The sequence below is a fragment of the Xenopus laevis genome, chromosome 5L, assembly GCF_017654675.1.
Source record: "Xenopus laevis strain J_2021 chromosome 5L, Xenopus_laevis_v10.1, whole genome shotgun sequence".
Taxonomy (NCBI): Eukaryota; Metazoa; Chordata; class Amphibia; order Anura; family Pipidae; genus Xenopus; species Xenopus laevis.
The window spans coordinates 46,860,480-46,884,986 of record NC_054379.1 but is presented as its reverse complement, the minus strand read 5'-3'; the positions used below and the strand labels follow the sequence as shown (position 1 = coordinate 46,884,986).

The following is a 24,507-nucleotide window of genomic DNA, read 5'->3' as shown; positions in this document are numbered from 1 at the left end:
AGATGAAAGCTGGTAAAGTGTTTTAAGCCATTCCTAAATGGTGTAAATAATATAGCTATTGCAAGCTTGTGGGAACCACATCAGATACTTGTATTAATACACAGGGGTGACCATTTCAGCCTGAAAAAAACATGTCATATAAATAATGCTAACTTTACACATTTGATGAGTTCCCTCACTGTAATGGGTTCTTTGAGGACTACCAGTAAAACACAAATGTTTAACCATACTCTATACTTATACTATTGTTAATAGAAAAACTTAGATTTTTTCTGATTGGTGCCTGAAAACTACAAAAACTTTGGGACTTCTCCCATAGACTTATATGCAACCTCGGCAGGTCTGAGATGCCATATTTTCGGATTCAGACTTTTTCCAAACTCGGGGTATAATAAATAACGATAAATTTGTGGGGTTTTTTTCCCACTTAAAATAGAAAGTAAAAAAACCCACGAATTGCTGATGATTTTGGCATTCGGAGTTCAATATATAACCTCCTTAGTCAGTTGCTCCCTCTGTCCATGCAGTGGCAGACTGGGCCCCCAGCCCCTCTAGAAGTTCCCTATGCAGGCAGGTAGTCCTGTGCTCTGTGCCCTACTCAGAGACACCTTCCTAACATTCTCTGTACAATAAAATACTATTTTACAGCACCGTGGAATGTCTGCTCCAATATGAGTGGACTAGTGGAAAGTAGTGCCTGGCCTGCCTGTTCCTTCCAGTACTCTCCAGGTTCCAGGACCTGACAACTAAATACCTTTGGACAGAGAAAACATTCTGTTTAGCAACACCATCTCTGTAACTAACATCTCCTACTAAGGAGAAATTAAAGGCAAAGCATGTCTCTTCACATATTCTTTTGGTTAGTCTCTAGCACTATTGATTCAAAAACTTAAAAACTTCTAAACATGCGTTTCTAACCCAAGTAGCCTTTGGCTTTTTCAAATATAAATTAATCACATTGCAGCCCCCATTTCATAATTAGGCTGATCTAGCAAAGATGTTAATTTTAATATTTCCACTTTTTTCTGAGTTACTAATTTATTAAGTGGTCTACTTAAATGTGGTAGTTCCGATATAGGGGCAAATTCACTAAGCGCTGAAAATACGCTAGCGGTGCCTTCACCACACTTCGCCAGGCGAAGTTTCGCCAGGGCGCGCTAATTCACTAAAATCCGAAGTTGCGCTCAGGGAGGCAAAAGGTAGCGAAGATGCTGTAGCGTTAATTCGTCAAGCAAAACGAAGTTATGCTAGTGATGCCTAATTTGCATACGGCACCAAGTACAATGGACGTATATGTAGCAACAAATACACATGCACACACAGACTAAAAACATGCAGACAAGCAAATTGGTTCTGACACATTCTGAAGCAAGTGTGTGTTTAGTATAAATCTGATAGGAAAGATCTAAATAAGTGCAATGATTTTTATTCATTAATCACGTGGGCTAAATGTGGTTCGCTACTTACATCAGGCTCTAAAGTCACACAGCGCTGGAAAGCTCTGGCAGCACCTTCATACTCTTGTAAGGTGATATAGGCACAGCCAAGAGAGAACCATACTCCAAGCTGTGGAAATAAAAAGAAAAGAGGCAAAAGATTATGGTAATGCAGTAATAATCAAAACTCTTAACAAAATGCAGCTTTTTATCAAGCCGTGGGACATTGATGAGTACAACTTTTTCCCCCATGCATTTTGAATCAGGATGTGGCTTGCCTCATAAGCCATAGAAACACGTATAAAGGAGGCAGTTCTCTATTTAAACCCTGAAATACTGCCCTCTACCTCTTAAAAGTGCATTCAATAAGATACCTTTGACCACCTCCTTGTGGCCAACAAAGAGGTTCAAGTTATTCAGGTCTGCCAAGCAGAACCCTATAATGATCTAATAGCAGAGGCTGACAGGTGCCTTTTTGCTGCCAGTCGCAACAAAGCTTTTTTTTACGGGTAAAAATAAAAATTGAATACAGTAATTTCACCTTGGCAAAATAACATTGCTCAGGCATGTGAAAATATTTCCAGTGAAAGATTTCATACAATAATCAAAAATAGACCAATGTCCTAATAGGTAGGTAGAACTTACAGAAGCAAATATAAACAGGAACACAAAACTGGACTTTCACTGTGAATGGAGAAGTAAAAAAAAAGCAAACATTTATTAAAAAACAGTTATGTAAAAATAAATCAGACGCTTTACACAATCAGTCACCAGTTTGATTGCAAAAGCTGTTATATTTATATATAATACAAGATGTACTAAACAAAATAAACATAAGTAGACAAATGTTTGTGCCTATATATGAGGAAGAACGTAACTGTGTAGTATAGTCACTAAGATGAACATGAAATATTATTTCATGCTCGACTACTAGATTTTTTATTTTACTAATTAAGTGTGTTCTAGGAGTGTTCTCAAAATAGTCCCGCTTTAAGCTCTTAAAGTGATATTCACTAAATTCATGTTTTAAGAGTGGAAAAAGCGTGTAATTCATTATCAAAGTTAAAATCATTATGGGGTCGGTTTACTAAAGTGCGTTAAAAATATTCGCACAATTTATAGACAATTTATAGACAGAATTTTCGCCAAATATGTTATCGCCAGTTTACTAACCTGCGGTAAATATAAATTTGCAAATTTTCTTGCGCAAGAATAATTGTTCGCCAGTTATCGCATTCGCTGAAAATAACGCTACGTACATATTAACGCTTGGTTTACTAAACAGCGAAATGTGCTATAGACAAAATTAACGCCAGAATATTCGCAAACTTTTACCGCCATCTATGTACTGGCGTAAAAGTATTTTTTTCGCCAGAAAATTCTCAAGGGGCAGGAAATATCCCATAATAATGGGTTTTTTTTACCCATAATTCTTTGCTGACAGGAGACAGATCTGTAGCTATTGCTGACAGGGTGTTTTGGCTTCTGCTTCCATGTGGTGCAACAGCAGCAGTTTCAGCTCAGAGTTGTATTATTGGCAGCGGCATCAAAGTCCAAGGATTCGTCAGCCTCTACACTTTTTTGGTTTCATTGTGATTGGCTACATTAAACTGTGCATTTCTATGAAGCAAAGAGATTGACTGGTATGATTTCTTGTTCATATGATTCTATTGGCAGAAGGGTTTATATGATACAGACATGTTTGATTGGTGTTACTCTGGTAATGTTGTTGGATGGTATAATCATCAGTCAATAAAGTTTATGAGTTTTGAAGATGCATTTCTGGCCATAAATGTCACAGTAAAAATTTCCCATAATAACCACCATAAAACAAGACTATTTTATAGCATATATATTCGCAAAAACTTAATTTTTCGCCAGAAAATTCGCAACTCGCTAAAATTACCGCTAACGTAAGCTGGTTCCTTAACGTAGTTACCGCAAGTGATCGCAATGACTTCTGAGCGCATCGCTGTTTAGTAAACTTAGTCGCTGCGAATATTCTGGCGTAAAAATATTCTCAGCGATAACATGCGGAAACTTAAAGTCAGATTTACCGCACTTTAGTAAACGGACCCCTATGTATGAATTCATACTGTACATGTGCAAACCTCTAGAAATCATTCTAAATTAATCTATCGATCTATGTTTTCTTTGAACTTATTCTTATCTCAGTGTAGTTATTCATATACTCCTATAGACCCACATATAAGTTAGTTCAATTTCATACCCATAACCATTATGCAATTTTGGAGGTAATGTTGCTAATCAAAAATTAAAACATTGTGAGTTATAAGAAACTTTCAATAGCGATGTCATAATACTTTAAGTGGTAATACGTTGAATAGGGGCCACAATTATTTAGACTACACAGATACAGTGCAACTACATCTATAGCAGTTTAGTTGGAAACTCCATAACACTTATGTGACGTGTCCACTATATTTACGTTGCTGTGTAACAGAGGGATTAAAGGCTCTTGCTCTCCTGACTGACGTATCCTAGTTCTTCTTATGTCTACAAATGCATTAAGAGCCCTTGAATCTCTGTTGTGCTACAAAGATAAAAAAATAGAGGCGCAGAAATCATAATTCACATGAAATATATTGTCTGAAATCACTCACTAAAATGTCCTCTACTGATATAATGGTCTTGTTTTAATTAGACTCTTTTGTCACTGTTAAAAGTCTGTGTTGGTTAAAAAAAATTGTTTTATGGCTCACAATGCACTTAGTCCATATATAAATAAAAAGGTATTCCTACAGTATACATTTGTTCTTTTTGGGAAATTCAAAATGTTCAGGTCTCGAATAACTATAGAACAAAACAGACCCTAGTACAGGTAGGGTACTATAGGAGCTATTCTTCTTATTTCTGGAACATATCAGGATAAAGATACGTTTTATTATTATCTGGTTCATCTAAGGCAGGAGACCTAACCTTTTATACCTGTGAGCCACATTCAAATGTAAAAAGAGTTGGGGAGCAATACAAGCATAAAAAATCTTCATTGGGGTAACTGGCTATTTTGTAGACCCCTATGTGGACTGCCAGCATATAGGAGGTCACTGGAAGCAACAACTAAGGGGTTGTGTGCAACATGTTGCTCACAAGCTACTGGTTGGGGATAACTGAGCTAAGGGAATCCTAGTTTTTCTAATGTCTGCAAATGAGTCAACAGCCCCTGTCAATTTGTTGAAAAAAAGAGGAAGAGGAACAACTTTCACTATTCACAAAATTCATATTTTCTGAAGTTTCAAACTAGAAAACACATCCTTTTTTGAATTGTAGACTTTAAAGTTGGTCTAAAATAATTTTGCTCCTCTTGTGATATGTTTTTTGACACTGAAAAATAGTTTGAATTATAGTCTCTTTCTTCAATTTTACATTTCTGTGTTGCTTAAAAAACGTATTGCTCACACTGCTATTGCATATTTATTTAGTTTGTCTAACAAACTCTACAATACAACTGTACAAGAGACAAGAGGAACATGAACTGGAAAAGAGTTCAGAAACAGTATTGTTTTGCTCATGCAGACATCTAATTTGGTCAAACTGGACCTCCAACTTCCCATACATATCCAGATTATTAGCAAATATGATCAAAATCAGGCAAGCTGGTCAATCAGCCAACAGGCAGAGCTTTAAGATATCACAGTTGCCATTTTTGTCCAATACTGCCAGTGCAAACTGCTAAACATTAACATAAAGCCTGCAGTTTTCGGGATGAAATTTACCCAGTGTGTGCAGTGACTATTATTGTCAATTTCAGCCTCCACTGGGCAAATCCCTTGACAGATACATCACCATATGTGACATTAGCTGTAAAAGCTTTAAGGAAAATATTGCAATTCGAAAGCGAACAAAGAAACTGCAATTCAGAATAGAACTAATTATATAAAACACTATCATAACTAAGTGAAATGAATATCAAACCTTAAAGGAATAGTTCAGTGTGAAAATAAAAACTGGGTAAATAGATGGGCTGTGCAAAATAAAAAATGTTTCTAATATAGTTAGTTAGGCAAAAATGTAATATATAAAGGCTGGAGTGAACAGATGTCTAATAAAACAGACAGAATCCAACTTCCTGCTTTTCAGCTCTATAACTCTGAGTTAGTCAGCAACTTGAAGGGGGGCCACATGGTACATTTCTGTTCAGTGAGTTTGCAATTGATCCTCAGCATTCAGCTCAGATTCAAAAGCAACAGATATGACCCATGTGGCCCCCCCTCAAGTCTCTGATTGGTTACTGCCTGGTAGCCAGGGTAACCAGTCAGTATAAACCAAGAGAGCTGAAAAGCAGGAAGTAGTGTTCAGACTGACTTGTTATAAATCAAATCACTCCAGCCTTTATACATTACATTTTTAGCTAACTAACTATATGAGAAACATTTTTTATTTTGCACAGCCTATCTATTTACCCAGTTTTTATTTTTACACTGAACAATTCCTTTAAACAAGTATTTGATTAAAAAAGTTATTTAGAAATAGCAAAACTCATTGATGAAGCAGCATTGATGAACATGTAAATGTAGATTGCAATTTTTCATCACCTCCCAAGCAAACATAACCAAGCCAATAAAAATATAGCCCAAAACAAAAACAAAAAACCCAATTCATACATACTACAATTGCAGGGATAAGACAACCCTTTGGGGAACCTCTGCTGGAATTTGTTGATTATAGCCTTTAAATTGTATTCTTTTAGTTTTCTAGCTACTTAAAAGATAGTGGACATGTCATCTTTGCTTACATAATTCAAATTGGGATGTTATTTGTTATTAGGATACGATAGATGTACTTTACCTAAATATATACCATATAATGTAAGACTCACTGAACATTACAGCTTTCAGTTTGTAACATTGAAGTGCGAGACACGTCGAGGTTGTATTATGATATCATAATTGTCTGTGATTTCATTGGTTGTTGTAATAATTAAGCCTGCCAGGAGCAAGAATTACGATGGTTTTTGTAATATATATTAATGTTGGAAATATATTAATGTTAATGAACCAACCTCAAAATGTACTCACATTTTTCCGCTCTCATACTAATGATTTTTTTTTTAAGGCAAACTTTCTTATTATTTAGATAGTATTTTAAGAAAACAACAAAATATTTGGAAACTTATATTCTGTGAACAATATTCTTAGTGCCAAGTTAAGTCAATCAACCCATCTGTTTAAAAACATACATTTCAATCAGTTATCAAGACTAAGTAAGTAAAAAGCTCTAAACCGATGGAAGAGAATGCTCTCTAGGGGATTCAATATAGATAATCTTATCAGAGCTTTTTCGAGAGCTAAGTATAGTTCTAGTTGATTATGAAAATACATCTCATATTCCTTTGAACAGGGAGAAAAAGAATCTGCTAGCCAGTAGAGATGCCTCAAAGACTCTTTTTTTTCCACATTTTCACATGCAGTCATCAATTTGATGACAATAAAGAGAATCATAAAATAAAATCTTAGAAACAGATCACATTTTTAAAAATACCTCTTAAAAAATGACAAAGATGCTTTAGATTTTTGACCAAGATATCAAAAGCTATATGTAATACCCTGCCTCCCAGCCAAATAGAAGCATCCATCCAAAAAACATATCTTATGGCTGCAAGCAAAGGCTATGTGCAATTATGGAGTCAGAAGCTGTATGCCTATATCTGAAAACATCAGCTAAGTTTACTGCTTCTGTTTCTCAGGCAGATCCCTTAAATTCTTGTATCTGCATATAAAAAGTTAGTTTAGCCCTACACGGATATGATTATTATAGCACATATTAGGCCAAAGGGCAGGGAAAAATGTACTTTTTACTTTTACACTATAGCTAATGAGAAAGTCAAACTTTGTGCCTGCCTACAAATTACAGTAGCTAGGGCTTGCTAGGTAAGGATGAACAAATGATGACTGCAGCTTGAAAATAACATATTAAAGATGTGACAAGTCAATAGTCCACAAAGTCCCACTGACAACAAATGTATGGCAATGACAAAGTATTTAAGAGTTTTCTAAATACATGCCACAGCCACTCACTACAGATATCTTGCTGTGAAGAGAGGTGCAATAGTTGTAATAACTAGTCAAAGTCCTTACATTAAACAACCTGGAGGTCAAGCTCACACTTAGAAAATACTCTCCTAAATGAAAAAGCTGTCAATGTTTAAGGCTGCCAGTTCAGCAATGATTGATGTCACACAACGAGAAATGGATCCTTCAATTCACTAGGAAACTGTTTTTGGCAGCATTTTATTGAGATCCCCACCAGCTATTCATTTAATGGATACGTTTTCAACAAGCATAAATATATGCACACTTGGAAATACACAGTGTCTATCGACGGAGGTGTATTGATTGATTGATTAAGGCAGTTAAAGAACATAAACCGGTGAGTTATTGTGATTCTGGGCCATTAAAATTAACTGTACAGCATATGCTTAATCAAAATCTATTTCTGAATAGTGACTCACGGCATAATCCAGATATGTGGAATCTGTATTTTAGATAACAGTAAGATTGCGTGTAAGCTTGTTAGGTAGTCAAGTACTTAATGCAGATAATGATTTAAGCTGCAAGAATTTAAGGCAGATTTCCACAAACAATAACAAATAATCAGTGTATTTATAGTCATGATTTATTAAGTCAAATACAAGGCTATGTAAAAAAAACTACTTATTTTCTACCTACTTCAGTTTCATCCATGCTTTACCTCCTTGCTTATTCTATTTGGTATTTTTATTGCATTTTTATATACTGATTTAAAATTAAACATTCCTGCTTGCTCCTCATTTTGTTCTGTGCTGTGTTTTGTGCTTCTTAATGTCAAAGTATTCAAACTTTTATATTGCCCCAAAAGTTATTTTTATGTTCTTTAACAGAGAAGTTCTTTTCTTATTAGAAGATACTACAGATGCAAGGCCATTGAATGAACAAGTTTTGTTTCATGTCTTTCCTATTACATTTATTCCCTGCTTTAACTTTTTTTTTTATAAATGTCTCAAACTATTTCCCTTTAAATTTTAACTAGGAGCTGACGGCCACAGGAGAGAAATGAACAAATGTAGGAAGGCATGGTACAGTATATATACAATATTAATCTTATAACGGTTAAGGTTTGACCTTGAATTTATAATACAGTGTAAAATTTGTTGTCTAATATCAATCATTTGCAAACATGGGCTTTTTGTCACTGCCACGCCCCTACAATGATTTATAATAAGGCCTGTACATAAAACAGGAACTGTGCAACAATTACATCAGGAGCTGTCACTAGGTCGAAACAACAAAGCAAAAACTGGTGTATTTGAAAGAGAAAGAAAGTACAAAATTGTATTCATTTAGCACAAATGGTATAGGTATTCACTAAAATCTACCCATAATCACGGAGAATAACTAGTTCTATGTATAGTGTGTGAAAACTAAGACCAAGACTAAGATTTTCCAATTTTAATACACTATTACATTTGCACAAGCATACGAACTGTGTTCCTCCTATTGCCCTTTGTTCCCCATGCTGCCAGTAACAGCGAGCAAATAGGTAACACTCTACTTAGCAGCCCCATGCATCATGCCGCCACCAGTGTTCTGTAATAATATTCTGTCTTTGGGGGCAACTGATGCTTATTTGACAGCCGGACAAAATGTATGGAAAGCAGGTAGCTAAATAGGACAGCCAAACAAAAAGTCAAGCTTTCTTAGCTTTGCTTGGTCTAATTCTATTATTTCATCTAAGGCACGCTCATAGAAATGGCATTTTGGGTACATTTCCCTCTCTGGAGTTTCAAAAATTAAACTCCAAAGAGTTCTATTCAAAGTTAAAAATCAATATTTTTATTAAATACATAGGCATAAAGACCCATTGATGTTTCACCTTATGCGTTTCATACCCAATGGTACTTAATCATAGGCACTATTACGATTTATTTCAGACTACATCACCTAGGCAGACTGTTTTATAACATTACGCTCATAGATTGAATAAGGTTTTAAAACATTAACTTTTACTGGGTTTAAGGAAAGTGTTGGAGCTGTTTTGGGCAACTAAGTACAGCATTTTTAAGTAGCCCAAAGGCCAACTCCTGACACTAGCTGCCTAAAAAACATAAAAAATATTTTTTCAAGCAGCAAACACCTGACAATCACACTTTGTACCTGTACCTATATGTTTTCCTCTTTAAAACAAAATGCGTAGATCTACTGCATATTACTAATGCGTGGAAATAAACAAAAAATGCCTTCGAATATCCAAGCAGGACTTGGCAAAGCATGTTTACTCAACAGATGGAGAAAAGCAGCTTAAAGTAGTGGTATCCAGAATCCATTTGCAAAGCAGGTGAGATATAACCCTGATGATGCAAAAGAGCTGTTGGTGTTACTGAGCAAGAAATTGTTATCTTATTAAAAGGTGTTATTCATTTATTTATTTTACTTCCTATTTATCTATTTTACTTCCTATTGATAATTGTTATAGTGCTATCTCTTCACACAGCGATGAGGGCCAAACCAAGTGTTAATTAGTTAATGATAATCCCTTCCTCTAATATTGTACTAAACCAAGCAGTAAGCTTCAGCCAAATGCCCACACAATCATGCTAATTACATGCAGCCATAATCAGGTCATAGATACTAATTATATCATATTTAAGATCGAGACTCAACTGGTTACCCTTTGCATGTTTTGTTGCATGTCTGTTTTTTTTTTTTTTAATAAATTGACCACAGCCTAGGCGAAAGTAAAACAAAATATATGTCCAAAATTCTTGGCGCTTTCAGTTGATTCAGTAGTGTTATTGTTTCACTGCCTTAATTGACTTAATAGGCCTGTATTCATGTCAAGTTAGTCAGTTGCAGAACATAACATATTTACATAACATTGTGCTTTAAGGGATACTTTCCCCTACATATATATTTATATATTTTCTGCATGCATTATGATACCTTAAACTTCTAATGTCAATAAAACACAGTCATTTTGATTAACGAATGACAAATGGCCATTGCACTTAAAAATTTGGTCTATTATAACAGCTAGTTAATCCAGAGCAAAATTTAAAAAAAAACAAAAAAAACCCCATGTAGAGTCTCGTTAATTTACATCAGAGGCACAAAAATTTCAAGATGGCAATCAGATCAGTCCCTGGACAAACTTTGAGCTAAGAGCTAATTTCAGTAACCCTGTATTTCCACCGTTCCAAAAAGTCATTCCACCCTTTCTTGGAGCTATTTATCTGCCAGTACAACGGCTTCAGAGAATTTCACAACTCCACAGCTCTCAAATTATCCAAATAATCCTAAAGATGAAACATGATTTTTACTAACCTCATTTGATGCCCTTGTGACTGCTGGTGGAACCACTGGTGTATAAAACTTTGTTTTACGATCCCCTTTATATATCTTTACATAGAGATCATATCCCCTCTTTTTTCCAGTGTAAACAATGTCAATAAATGTACATTGCAGGTACAGTTCTCTGAACACTGAAAAAAGATATGCATGACATCTACAAACTGTGCCTTTCATTATATTATTCCATAAATTCTATAGCAAATGGCCCCAGTTTATGCGACCCAACTCAGTCCTATTATTACATACCGATGGTATATCAAGGTTTAGAACAAGCACTGCTGTCAGATGTTTTCAGTTGTCTGACATTTTCCCCTCTGTTAGGTTAAATTTGGAATGTAGGTATGTCAAAGTGAACAAAAACAAAAACAAACAAAAGCAATAAGCCATCAAAGAAAATAGACTGAGCTATATTAAAATACCAGCAGTGATTAGATGAGATTTTTTAATAGCCCTATACTATTTGCCTGTTATGTCAATAAGTATTACTGCATCTTGGTGAAAGAGCAATCCTGAGAGGAGGAAAAAAAAGGTATTTAGCTTTTATCTACACACTGAAATTTGACAACTATTGACATGTCAGAAACTCGTCCTTCACTAGCATTTACAAAAAACTGAAAATAATAACATCTTCCACTGCTTCACTTGACAAAAATGCTAAATATTCTGTTTTCCAGCTTACTTTCTTTACCCTTCACATAATTTAATCTGATACCCCTGAAGGAACATCGTGTTTGATAACCTGCTAATGAGTCAGAATAGGAATGGGAATTGAACAGAAAAGAAGAAAATAAGGTTGAAAGACAGAAAAAAATCACTAGCTATTATGTCATTATAAGGGAATGCTTGAAATCAGAATCTTGCATGCAGTGTTTCTAAATACAAAAGATTTAAAGCTTTTTGCCAACATCCCCAGTTAAATAAATTTAAAAAAAAAAAAGATTCAGGATAATGATTGAGATGTCGTCTGTCCCATTTCCCCATGTCCTGTAGAAGCCAAAGAGTTAAAGTATCGCAATAAGTGAGACAATTTGAGGACTAGGGCTGAGGTTAAGGTGGAGGAATGAAGAAGCTCCAAATTCTACAGTGAAATTTAGTTTTATATGAAAATAATGATGATGATATATGCTTTTGAATAAGTATTCAGTTCCCAGACTTGTTCTGCCATCTTTTGCAAAAATACTGTAACAGCTTTTAGTATTTTGGTGTAAGTTTGTACATAACAATGCATCCTTTTTAAGAGTATATTTGTCCATTTATTCAAGCACATTTGATGCAAGTTAGTCGTATGATGCGTGTGCACATCGGTCGTCAAATGGCCACAATTTGTGGTGTAATTAGATTTTTAAATCACTACAATTTTCAAAGTGCTCATATACCATGACTGGCTAGTTGTTGCACATTTTGTCTTTAAACAGCTCTAATGTTAGTGCGGCAATAGATTTGTGATTATTATCCTGCGGAAAGATGAACATTCATTTCCATTATTTGTTTGCAGAGTGAAACAGGTTTCTATGAGTTGCCCCTGCATTACAGCAATATCTATTTTTCATTCTAGTTTAACATGAAGCCCAGCTATACTGTAGCAATAGTGTTTTTGAGATGTTTGAAGGGTCAGATTTGCGTCACTCGTGATTCTTTGCAGTTTGGCCAAAACGTTTTATCTTGGCTTCATCTAACCATAAAATACTTCCCTCAACATCACTTTCATGCTTTTTTTTTTTCCAGAAAATGTTTAGCAGTCAGACCAAGATAAAGCTTTTTGCCAGCACTTTCACTTCCACGATCAGGTTACATGTATCTAAGGGGCCTATTTACTAACAATCAAACTTCTATTTTTTTCCCCAAATCTCTAAAAATGTGTTTTTTTCCAGATTGTATAGATTTAGTAAGTTTAAAAACAACAAAAAAACTCTAATTCAAAAATCTGCCAGGTAAAATTTGTCGAGGTCCTATAGAAGTCAATGGATGCTGCTCTGATACAAGTGGACCATTTTTAATCATTTCGGACTATTAGAGGGTTTTTATAGTATGCAAGATCCTATGGCATTTGTTATCTGGGTTCAAGCCAGACTAGAATTTTGAATGTCCTAGAAACCCAACTGGATAATGTACAATATACCATAGTATCTGTACTATCCAATCAGCATGTGAATCAATGTAAATGTGCCATATGCCTTTGGTGGTAAAACAGCTAACTATAGAAATTAATTTGTTTAGTTCTGCTTAATTTTCTTTGAGGGTTACAAAATGAATCGTTTGTAAAAAATAGTAACCTGCTCTTCTCCATATCTGCCCTTGGTACCACCAAGTCCATTATAATACTCCAACCTGTGTGTACTATTTGCACTGAAGCAAAGTTAAAGGAAACATACAAACCTTGGTTCAACTATGTTTGGCTGTCCAAAATACCTCTCAGTAAGAAAGGATTAACTAATGTATACCTCATGCAAACTGTAATTCATATTGACTTATCAAACATTGCACATTTTGGCATTCTTTCTGGAGGTACATATTTTCTTAGCATGTCATAGACATCTAAGCAATGGAAAATCAGTTTAAAACCTTTCATTAGTCGACTTTTCATATAAGGACAGCCTAGTAAGTAGAGAGCAAGACAGTGTTTTACACATCAGCAGATAAAAATGATGTCATGCTAATGGGTTCGTCTGAGGAGAACTGATAAAAGAAGCAATTTAAACAGCCAACTGCAAGTGACAGGTGATATGATGCCCAGAGAAACAGCAATTTATACTGGCAGTAACAGCAAAGTCTGCACATCTGTAATGCAAAAACAGATGTGAGCCTGGGAATGGGGAATAGCATACAGTAGTTAGTAAATTAAGTTAAATCGATGATGACGATGCACTAGCTTTTTCCACCTAATTAAATGTCTATGTTCACTGTGTTCCTTCATTTAATAGATGAGCCTTAAAAACACATTCCCTAGTTTGAAAGAGGTTACTTGTAAGGTTTTTTTGTAAGGCTGTAAGATATATGTGTTATTTATCCTGCTAAATATTTATCTACATAATTGTATATACCTAACAAACTGTTCTGTCAAGTAAAAAAAAATAGCGATTGCTTGGTTTTACAAACTTATTACTCTTTAATGCAAATAAGTAATCTGAGTCAAGAGACCACAGAAGTACCAAGAGATATACTCGGCATAGGATCCTGGCAGCCATGAAAGAGTCTAGGTGGGAGGACATTGCAGGAGAAAGGTCCGTATTCATTATGCAATGAATAAACGTGGGGGCACTTACCGGTCAGAGTTCAGCTCCAGCATGCTGCACAAACACTGCGATCCCACACAGCCAAATTCCATATAGAGAAAAATGGAGCACCAAAGGAGCTGATTATTCGTCCATTAAAAAATAGACATTTATTGAAGAGTCATTAAAAATGGTAAAGGCAAGCTTCTGAGGAAGTGGCCGGTAGCCACGAAACGTTTAAAGCGGGCAGCCTAAAATATGTTCTGGGCATGCCTTTACCATTTTTAACGATTCTTCAACAAATGTCTATTTTTTAACGGACGAATAATCCTTTGGTGCGCCATGTTTCTCGTGCCGTATTTATTATTATTATGGTGTGTTAAAGGACAAGAAAAGTGTCATTGTGAGTCTTTGTCATCAGATAGACCCTTAAAATTATATCAGTACCTGGTTCTCCATCTTCTCTGTGTGCCAAATTTCACCATCTGTGATAATTAAGTTGCACTCATTCTGTTGCCATGTACAGCATCATTGCTGGTTTTAAGCAATGTCTATACTCAAGGCCTGGGGCATTCGCATATCCAAGACACAAAACCTGTGCCAGACCAGATCAAGCAGGATCCTTCATCACAATGTGATACAGAATGATGATGTGACAACCACAGAATAGCATCATTTATTTATTACCCTAACGAGATGCTTTACTGTAAAATTGAATGAAGAACACATCAAAACATGCAATATGGCAGTTCTCAGTTATATGAAAGCAAATATGCAGATGAAGCACCAATAAGACATTGTTATTGTTATTAATTTGCCTGTTTAAGAGGCATTAAAGGAATGTATTGTAAAGGTATTATGTTTTAAATATATCTGATACAGACTAAATTTTGTACCAGAAATTCCACTCTCAACTCCCAACACTGTATCAATGCTTTCATTTCAGACTACCCATGTCAACCTTTAACTACTTTGGGGGGAAATGTAATAAAATTTGCAAAGAGAACAAATTTGTGCACAAATAAGAATACCAATTTGCATCTCACAATGTAATATTCTTCATTAGACTTATGGAATTGAAAAATCTTAAGTGCGCACTTAAGACCTGCTTGAAGGTGACAAACTTTTAGAGCAAATGTAACGACTTTTTCATTAAGCGATTTCATTACATACACTGAGCACTTTCACAAACTATAACATTCACAATTGCTATCCTAATGTCATGTGAGGGGCAAAGGGTTCCCAAAATGTTCATTACATTTGCACAAAGGCAAAATTGTTGCAATGTGAATATTTGTTCACGTTGGTTACCTATATTACATTTCCCCATTTGAGTTACAAAGCTTTGAAAATGACATGAAAAATTATTATTTACAATAAACTTAAGCAAATGTAAACATCCCTCACCTGTATAGGATTGATTTTGACAGATTGTTCAAAGCACTCGGCACATTGTTTGAATTCCTTGTTGCGGAGATGGAGCAGCCCCTTAGAACGTTGAGAGCGAGCACTTCGATGGTTGGACAGCTCCCAAGCTTTGTCATAATACTGATGATCTTTCAATACGTCCCCTAGAAGGCAGTAAAGATGTGGTGTCTCTTTTTTCTCTAGTTCTTGTCTCAGAATTTCTTCAGCCTAGTAGAAATAGTTTAAAATAAAATAACCCAAATTTGGAGGTTTTAATAAGGGTGCATACAGTATATAACTAAAGAAAGATGAGGTTATACACAGTATACTGCCTTAATGAATATAAAATCTGAAACCACATGCCCTACTGCACCCTTTAATAACATTTTTTTTACTAAGGGCTGTTGGGGGACTAGAAGAAGGAGAAAGAAGAAGATACTGGAGTGATCACACCTGGATCCCAGCACCAATATAACTGCTTGCAGTGCAAATTTATGAAAGAGGAGCCTATGCTCAATGTGCACTAAATCCAAAGCTAATGGATGAGAGCTGATAAGCATAAAAAATCCTTTGTGGCATCAAGGGATGGTGGGTGCCTCTGATGTGTTAAAATTGGATGAGCTATGTGGCGCTTATACACTGTTTACACATGGAAGAGATTTATGGCAGCATTATAAAGTGGGAGAGGCCCTTGTCATAGTCTGTGTCTTGGCCATCCCAGAAGCATTAGAAGTGGATTGCCTTGGATTATTTGAATGAGTTTGGCACTCCCCTTCCAATAAACAGCTTCTGCAAGCTACGCGGACTGTGCAAGGAAGCAGCTCTAAATATTTATGTATATTTTTATTTATACAGTAAAAGCATCTGTATGTGCAATTCATGACAACTAATTGCAGAATACATCTAGAAATCCCTACTCTATGGCACTTTTTATTAATTATTGATCTCATTTTATTTAAGAAATTTGACAACCAGTGTCTTTTTTATCCATTGATCCCCATACTTTATGAACTGCACTTTATGGACAACCTATAAACATGCTCATGCCTTATGATAGATTCAAGAGCATAGAATTGATTTATTGATGAACCACTGTCCAGGTGGATGTTACTCTATTTTGCTACTGGTTTTACTATATTGATGTGTAGAGACCCTGACTGTTAGTTGTATTTTACTCAGGCAGTTTTCCCTTAATTTGGACACCTCATGAGGTCCTCAGTAAGCCCCTGGTGATCATTTCCCCTTCCAGAGTAAGAATGATGTAAAAACAATTCAGTGTTTACCCAGAGTACCCCTGAACATTGGCTCTCAGAAGGCACACAGTAAGCAGTATACTCTACACCTGTATCACACTATAACTGCAGTTCTATAGCACACCCACGGATGTGCAACAGATGCGATGAAATATGTTTTGAGTTGGGGACTCGCTAGTGTGGAACTGGTTTATTTAAACTTTTGGGCATAGAATTATCATTTATACAATACAATTATTATAATATATATTCGTTTTTTTTTCTTTTTTGAAAATACTCTTGTGCATTATATATTCAGCTCACAGCCATTATTTATATGGTAGTGTAAGGTGCCTCTAATTGGATGTGAGCAAAAGCTTACAACATTTATAAAACTTTAGGACTCAACTATAAGAGAAACCCCATTGCTCCATCTGTAGGTCAGCACTGCAGAGTGGCAACAGTCAACAGATTATAAAAAAAAAGGTGTGTGGGGCTCATTTATAAACACTGGGGCAGTAACCCATAACAGCCAATCAGTGAATAGTGCTTTGAACAACGAAAACCAGCATCAGATTGGTGCCATGGCTCAGGTGTGAATTACCCCATGTTTATAAATGACCCCCAATAGGTTATAATGACACAATAGTTAAATAAATGAAGGTTTATCCCATTGATGCTTCTAAAGACTATATACCAGAACAATTTGACTTGTGGATTATGGTTTTCAAAACAAGTGGCTGAATATTTGATTCACCATTTCAATTTATTGTGCTAATAACCACAGTTTTATTTTGCGGCTTTGCTGATCAGGTAAACTGCCATCCAGTCTGAACATCATAAAAAAATACTGCCATACTTTGCTTGCAGAAAAAAGAAATAGCAAACAGCATCAGGGTACAGATAACATAAACATGAAATATAACAAGGTGGAACATGCATTTTTTATTTAAAAACACACGCGATGATGTTCTTCCCGTCCCCATTTTTTTTTTAAATGTTACAAGCTGCATAACAGTGTTCATTGTACAAGTATGGGATCCGTTATCCAGAAACCCGTTATCCAGAGAGAAATACGGAATGACCGTCTCCCATAGACGCCATTTCCAAATAATCCAAATTTTATAAAAGTATTTCCTTTTTCTCTGTAATAATAAAACAGTAGCTTGTACTCGGTCCAAACTAAGATATAATTAATCCTTACTAGAAGCAAAACCAGTCTATTGGGTTTATTTAATTTTAACATGATTTTATAGTAGACAAAGTATGAAAATCCAAATTACGGAAAGATCCGTTATCTAGAAACCCCCAGGTCCTGAGCATTCTGGATAACAGTACCATACCTGTACTAAACAAAAATGAAATACATTAGGGAATCAACTTCCTCATGGAAAAAAAAACATGAAACTAAAGAACTAACTGGCAGTTAGTAAGAAATAATAATAATTAAAAAAAGAGGTTGAACTTGATGGGCATGTGTCTTTTTTCAACCTTACTTACTATGTTACTTTGTTAATGACTACACCGCCGCTAAATATACTGTAGGCACACACGTACAGTTGCATTCTCTAGTTTAAAAAAGATGGTCTATATGATGTTGTGAACACTTCATTATGGAATTTTGTAACGAAAGTGTTGTCTTAATAAAACTGTCAAATATACATCATGTACATATTACAGCTAGAAAAACACAAGTTGTAACTAAATATTATCTGGAGAATGGCAGATTTTCCACCTCTGCCTTGACTTCTAGAATATCCTTACCTTGCCATGCTGCCCTAGCCGTTCATAACAGATCACAACATCTTCCCACATTTCCAGTTTTTCGAAGATCTGCAATGCTGAACTAGTGCATCCCAGATCAAAGAGCAGATTTGCCAGTTGCCTCTTGAATAAGGAAAATAAATATGAATCAGTAAAAAAAATAGAACAAACAAAACGCAAATGATATGCAAATTACATTTTTTCAATAATTTTTTTAAAACTTACAAAGGTAAAATAAACTTTAGGGACCCAAGAACATAAACTAGGTACATATACATAAAAAAAGAAAAAACGAATTGTGCCAAAAGAAATACTTACATAGTGCAAAGGCAAAATGCTGCTGAACATAAAAAGCCTGCATTTTTCCCTGTACACGATGTATAATTTTCAGTAATGTAGCAGTATGTGTGTAAGGTCAAATCATGAAAATCTTCACAGCCAATAACATGTTTGTGCTTATCCTATACCTTGCTCTATTATCTTGGTCCCATGAATTATTGACATTGAAGCTACACAAAAAATGTAAAGTTTTATTATCCCTTTCAGAGTGCCTTGGATGAGTTCTTGAAGAATGAGAACACTAAATAAAAAAATTTATATAAAGTGTAATGTGTTTTTGACATTCATAAGGAAAGGGAACTTGGTTTCTAAGAAAAGTGAAACATAGCTAGAATAATAAATGAATGACCAAATAAGCAACACAATATCATTTCTGGGGCCATGAGGTCTCTCTTACCTGAATATCCCAAAGTGCAGGCATCTGTGAACAGTAGAACATTTTCAGCCTTTCCACACAATTTGGCTCTTTTTGTTCAAACTGATCTGCTAACGCCTAAGCAAACAGAGAAATTGAGAAATTAAGCGAGCACATATATATGCAAATTATTTGTAATTCAGGCATGATAAAATATTGTCACTATGTACTGTACTGTAAGTACAATTTTTTGTACTATCGGTCACCTTTATGTACTCCGCTCATCTAAACCTATAAGGGATCATCTCCAAATGATTTTGAGGGGTTTTTTTATTCTCAATATGGGGGGGTTTGTGGATGCACACCTAAGGCCAATTTCAAAAAGTATAATTTCAAAAAGTATAAAGCCCTGTCTAAGTAATTCAAGTAAATATGCCAGTGCATTTAATTTTGAAACAGGGTTTTTTTGTTACAAAGTTATGATCATAATATTGATAAGCCACCATACCACGTCAAGGTAAAACCCCACATGGTGGTCCCTAACTTATTTATCTTTAGTCATAGTAAACAAGGTACATTACCTCTCTGTAGTAGCAATTCTTTGTATAAACATCTCCTGTGCCTTGGTTTCAACTCTGTGCTAGATCCTCCCCCGCCAACTTGCTGAGCGGCTTTTAAGACTCATACCCCCCCTTTATACTTTTGGCCCATGTGGGGTTTTACCTTGACGTGGTATGGTGGCTTATCAATATTATGATCATAACTTTGTAACAAAAAAACCCTGTTTCAAAATTAAATGCACTGGCATATTTACTTGAATTACTTAGACAGGGCTTTATACTTTTTGAAATTATACTTTTTGAAATTGGCCTTAGGTGTGCATCCACAAACCCCCCCATATTGATTTTTTTTATTCTCAACTGCATTTTTTTCTGTGACCTTGGAAGGTTTTAGGTGGAATTTAGAAATGATTTTACAGTTCCTATTTTTAGACTTTTCGGTAGATTCTATAATTATATTAAGAATAAATACATTCAACATACCTCTTACATTGCCCCCCTCAGGGCCCCCCGGCCGTCCGTTCACTGCTGAGAATGCCGGCATATGCGGCCGTACAGAGGGGGGCGGGGCCCGGCTGCATGTTGCCCCATGTTCCTGTATGAGGAGCTGCCATATTTGTGCAGCAGGAGTCCGTTAGCATTGTAAACTTTAACTGACAGGCTGAGATGGGCCAAACCTCTCAGCAAAAAATGATCAACATGACCTAAAGGTAACTTTTAATGTACATTCATATATTTAAAAGTAGTTTTTTTAGTGTCAGCATCACTTTAAGGTATGAAAATCCAAATTACAGAAAGATCCGTTATTCGGAAACCCCCAGAACCAGAGCATTCTGGATAACAGGTTCCATACCCATACAAACAGTCTTTACTGTAAAAAATCCAAATCCCTGCTGCAATTTTCAGTTGCTTTCCCTTGCACTTAGGCTATTTTCTTATTTGTGCACAAAATAATTTTTTTGCATAAGGTTTTGTTTTTTTTAGAGACGCACCCACTCCACTATTTTAGGATTCGTCCAAATACCGATTCATCTGTAAAAGATTGTCCTGAACTGAATCCGAACCCTAATTTGCATATGTACATTAGGGGGGAAGCAGAAACTCATGGTTAAACATTTTTGACTTTCTTATTTGTGTGACAAAAAGTTGTGTGATTTTTTGGATTTGGTTCTGCCAGGCATTCGGACTCCAAATCCTGGATGCGGCGCATCCCTAGTTTTTTTTGTTGTTTTGACATGGACTGACATCTATGATGTCTTCAGAGGTAACAAACAAATTTCATGCCTTGGGACACTTGTTAGGGGTGGTGGCTAAATACAATTGCTTTGGATAGAACTGAAACGTCAGCCTAAACCATATTAGCAGTTAAAGGAAAGAGCAGGTTGTGTTTCAGACATTTACTAAACATGGACAAATGAAACATGTAAAATGCAAATGTTCTTCCAGTTCCAAAGAAACTGTCATTTATTGAAGCTACACCAGTGATATTAGACAGAAAACTAGAATGCAGAATACACTGCGTAATAAACAAAAACTTTAAACAGACAAGATAAGTATACCTTTTGAGTAAATGGGCTTAAATTAATTCAATATTACTAATTAATGAAGGCTCAACAAAAAATTACTCAGAAATGTTACACCTTATGTTTTAGGCTTCTGAATCAGCCCTAGCAATGAAGAAGATCTGTTCCTCCAAATACACCCACACTAACTTCCTACCTTTTTTTCGGCTGATTCAGAGCACATGCTTTTGGCTGATGTCACTTAACTAAGCTTAGGTGGAAAAACACAGTTTATGGTATATACACAATACACAGTTTACAATACAAAGCTGATTCACGTTAGCGCAGAAAACCTCCTTTAAATCAGAATGGATTATTAACCATGAGCTTCAATGGCAGATGTAGGCTGAATTTCTTATAATGTCTTGATTTCTGATTATCTAAGCTTAGATTCCCACACCAATAATAGGTAAGCTGCAGTTCATTATATAGTAAAATATCTGAGATTGAGAATGACTTATTATCTTTTCCTCTCATGAATGTCTTGAAGGTTCCAACATGGTAAAAGCAGAAATGGTGGTGGGCCAACAAGTAAGGGGGCCCTTGACAAGCCTCCTGGTGTTATTTGCTCACTACCACCGCCCATGCATCACCCAATATGGTTGCGCCCCCCTCCCTACTCATTATTTCTTCATTGACTTCTTCATGAACTTGACAGGTTTTAGCTGGTATATTTTCGGATTCAAGCTATTTCCAGCTTCGGGGGAAAATACTAAATGTCGAAAAGTTCGAGTTTTTCTTTTAAGTGAAACTTGAATTTTTTGGGAAAAACACAACTCTGCCTTTGATAACTAACCCCCTTAAACTCTTACTTATAAACTTCCTTCCACAATCCCAAATTCATGATGTGTTGGATCAAGCTTTGTGGCGGACGCCACTGGATGAGCTGTAAATTGTTTTCTGGCAGGAAAAATGTCTTTTGGGACAAATGTTTAAAGTAAATAGGAGTCAAGCTGTTTTTGAAGCCACAACAACATAAAATGGAACAATAATCTGAATTTTGTATAGGGCGCTGATCTGTTGAACAAACCAGTGTTCTGCAGCTTGTTTGTTCTGAATTATGTGTTAAGTCCAGAAATGTACATTTTTGGAACACCTTCACCACATATTCTACTATAAGTTATGCTTTCAGTCTGGCAAGCGCCTGAAAACACTTATGACTTCAGCCCTTTATCAAACGGAGAGCCCATGAATTGAAGGCAGTCAGGAGAAATTGAGCTATAACTGAACTACAAAATGACATGGCCTGGCCAGACTACTCTCAGAATGTCTGGCTTTGCTTCACAGAAACTCACATTAATGAAACGAAGGCTGCCTGCTCTTGCCACATTTCCCCTCTCCATTTAACAAATACCATATGCTTGCTATACAACACATACTGGCAATTAAAAACCCATCACAGAAACCATTCTGAAAGGTAATGTATTATCAGACTGGAACTGTCTTACTCAAATGTGGAAAAATGTACACTTGTTAAAGTAATGAGTCCAAATAGTCAGAAAGAGCTCTTCTACTAGAATTGAACAAATTGTCCATATTTCCACACTAAAAACTTTTCTTTTATGCTGAAATAACATTCATGCAACAAAGGCATTATTCAAATAACTGCCGGCCCCACATTACAAGTCATAAAAAGAAAATGGGAAAGCCTCCGGCCATGTGCAGCAGATTTGTTGCCTTTCTGTATTATGTCTAATTGAGGAACATTTATGCTGTGTAAAGCCTCAATTAACTAAAATGCCACACTGAGAAAATGCAAACGTGCCATATTAGACTAGTAGTTCCATTACCATATAAAAGAACTTTAGAATGACTTCTAATTGTCTTTATAGTTTTTGGCATTATGATTTACAACACTTGAATGGCAATCTAGGCTAAAAAATGGAATCATAACATTTATTCCTTATTCTGCTCCATGAAAAACACTAGATATTTATCTAGTCTAGTTGTGGATGAAGGGCATTGAATACTAGAAGTATAAAAAAAACAAGCATTGCCATATGATACATGAGGCTAACAGATGAAAAATATGACAGTTGTGACATTGAATGTTGCACTGACCATTGCGTCCAGGTCGATAATACTTCACTTAGCCTTCGAGTGTTCCCACAAACTCCTATATTTGTAGGTATCATGCAGAAAGGCAGGTCAAACTTCCTTGTAGTTGAAGTTCATGTAAACCTGCCTCTTTAACTATATGGACAGGTGTGGGAAATCTCTTCTAAAGGTCAGAAATGAGATGTATTATCTGGAATCTGTAATTTATAATGCTCCAAAAAAATTCATTTTCCATGGTGCCCCTCTTTTTTTTTTGACTAATTTTTTCTAATGTAATGATGACACATTATCTTGTATAAAGCTAGCATAAATCCACACTCTTGGCAAACCATATATGCTTTACATTACAAAAAAGACCCCTTAATTAAAAAACCCAGGTCACAATCTCAATACCTAATTGATTAAATAAATGTTTAGAGGCAAGGAGGTAGTAGCCTATGAAAAACATGACCATGAGCTTTTTTTTGTAATGAGAACAATGAAAAAAAAAAAAAAAACAACCAAACTAACAAATGCTTTGCTGTCATATTTTAACTTCTACACTGTCTAAACTGGCTTCTAAGAGACACACAATAGGAGGGATGATCATGCAATTGGAAAACAGCTGAATTGCTTGGCTGTACTGCTCAGTGTATGGCCAGCTTAATTCCCCTGTACACATCTAATGAGACTTTAGACAAACAAATCTATTGCTTTACTTCATATTGTATATGAAAAGATTTGTCTTGTTGTTTGACACTGATCTCATAGTTCACACAAGCACGTGCTCCTTCTTAGCTACTGCGGCTACTATGCAGATGTTGATGTAGAGATGTTCTTCACAAACATGTCTTACATTATAAGATATAGCTTTAGGCTACACTGAGAGCAGTAGGGTGCATATCTATCAAGCCGAAGGAATGGATTACACATAACCTTGTCAGCTTTCTCCTACTGTAGCCATCAATGAGATATTCCCCCTTGGGGGCACAACCTGCAATTCAGTTTCTTTTGTGCAGCTTTCCAGGACACTTTATCAATTTCCCCTACAACAAATGTTGAGTATTTTATTGTGCATGTTCATTTTCACAGGGCCAAGATCCAAGAGGAATGATTACATCTATTAAACTCGGCATTAAAATCCAATTCCCAACTTCTGCTTCTTTCCAATGTTTGGAAGGGTTTGGGGAATTAAAGGGGTGGGTCAACTTTAAGTTAACTTTTAGCATGGCTAATACGAAGTAACGTTTAACTGG

At 35.7% G+C, this 24,507-nt stretch overlaps 1 protein-coding gene across 1 annotated transcript in view; it reads right to left on the bottom strand.

Moving 5' to 3' along the window:
• The window catches only part of ttc27.L (tetratricopeptide repeat domain 27 L homeolog), a 216,572-nt gene that overhangs the window by 37,543 nt on the left and 154,522 nt on the right, over positions 1-24,507 (bottom strand). Inside the window, exons 12-15 of the mRNA XM_018263013.2 lie at positions 19,135-19,230; positions 18,399-18,521; positions 15,403-15,630; positions 1,468-1,566 (exon numbers count right to left, since the gene is read on the bottom strand). Coding sequence (XP_018118502.1) covers positions 1,468-1,566; positions 15,403-15,630; positions 18,399-18,521; positions 19,135-19,230 — 546 coding nt within the window. The remainder of the gene's footprint in view (positions 1-1,467; positions 1,567-15,402; positions 15,631-18,398; positions 18,522-19,134; positions 19,231-24,507) is intronic.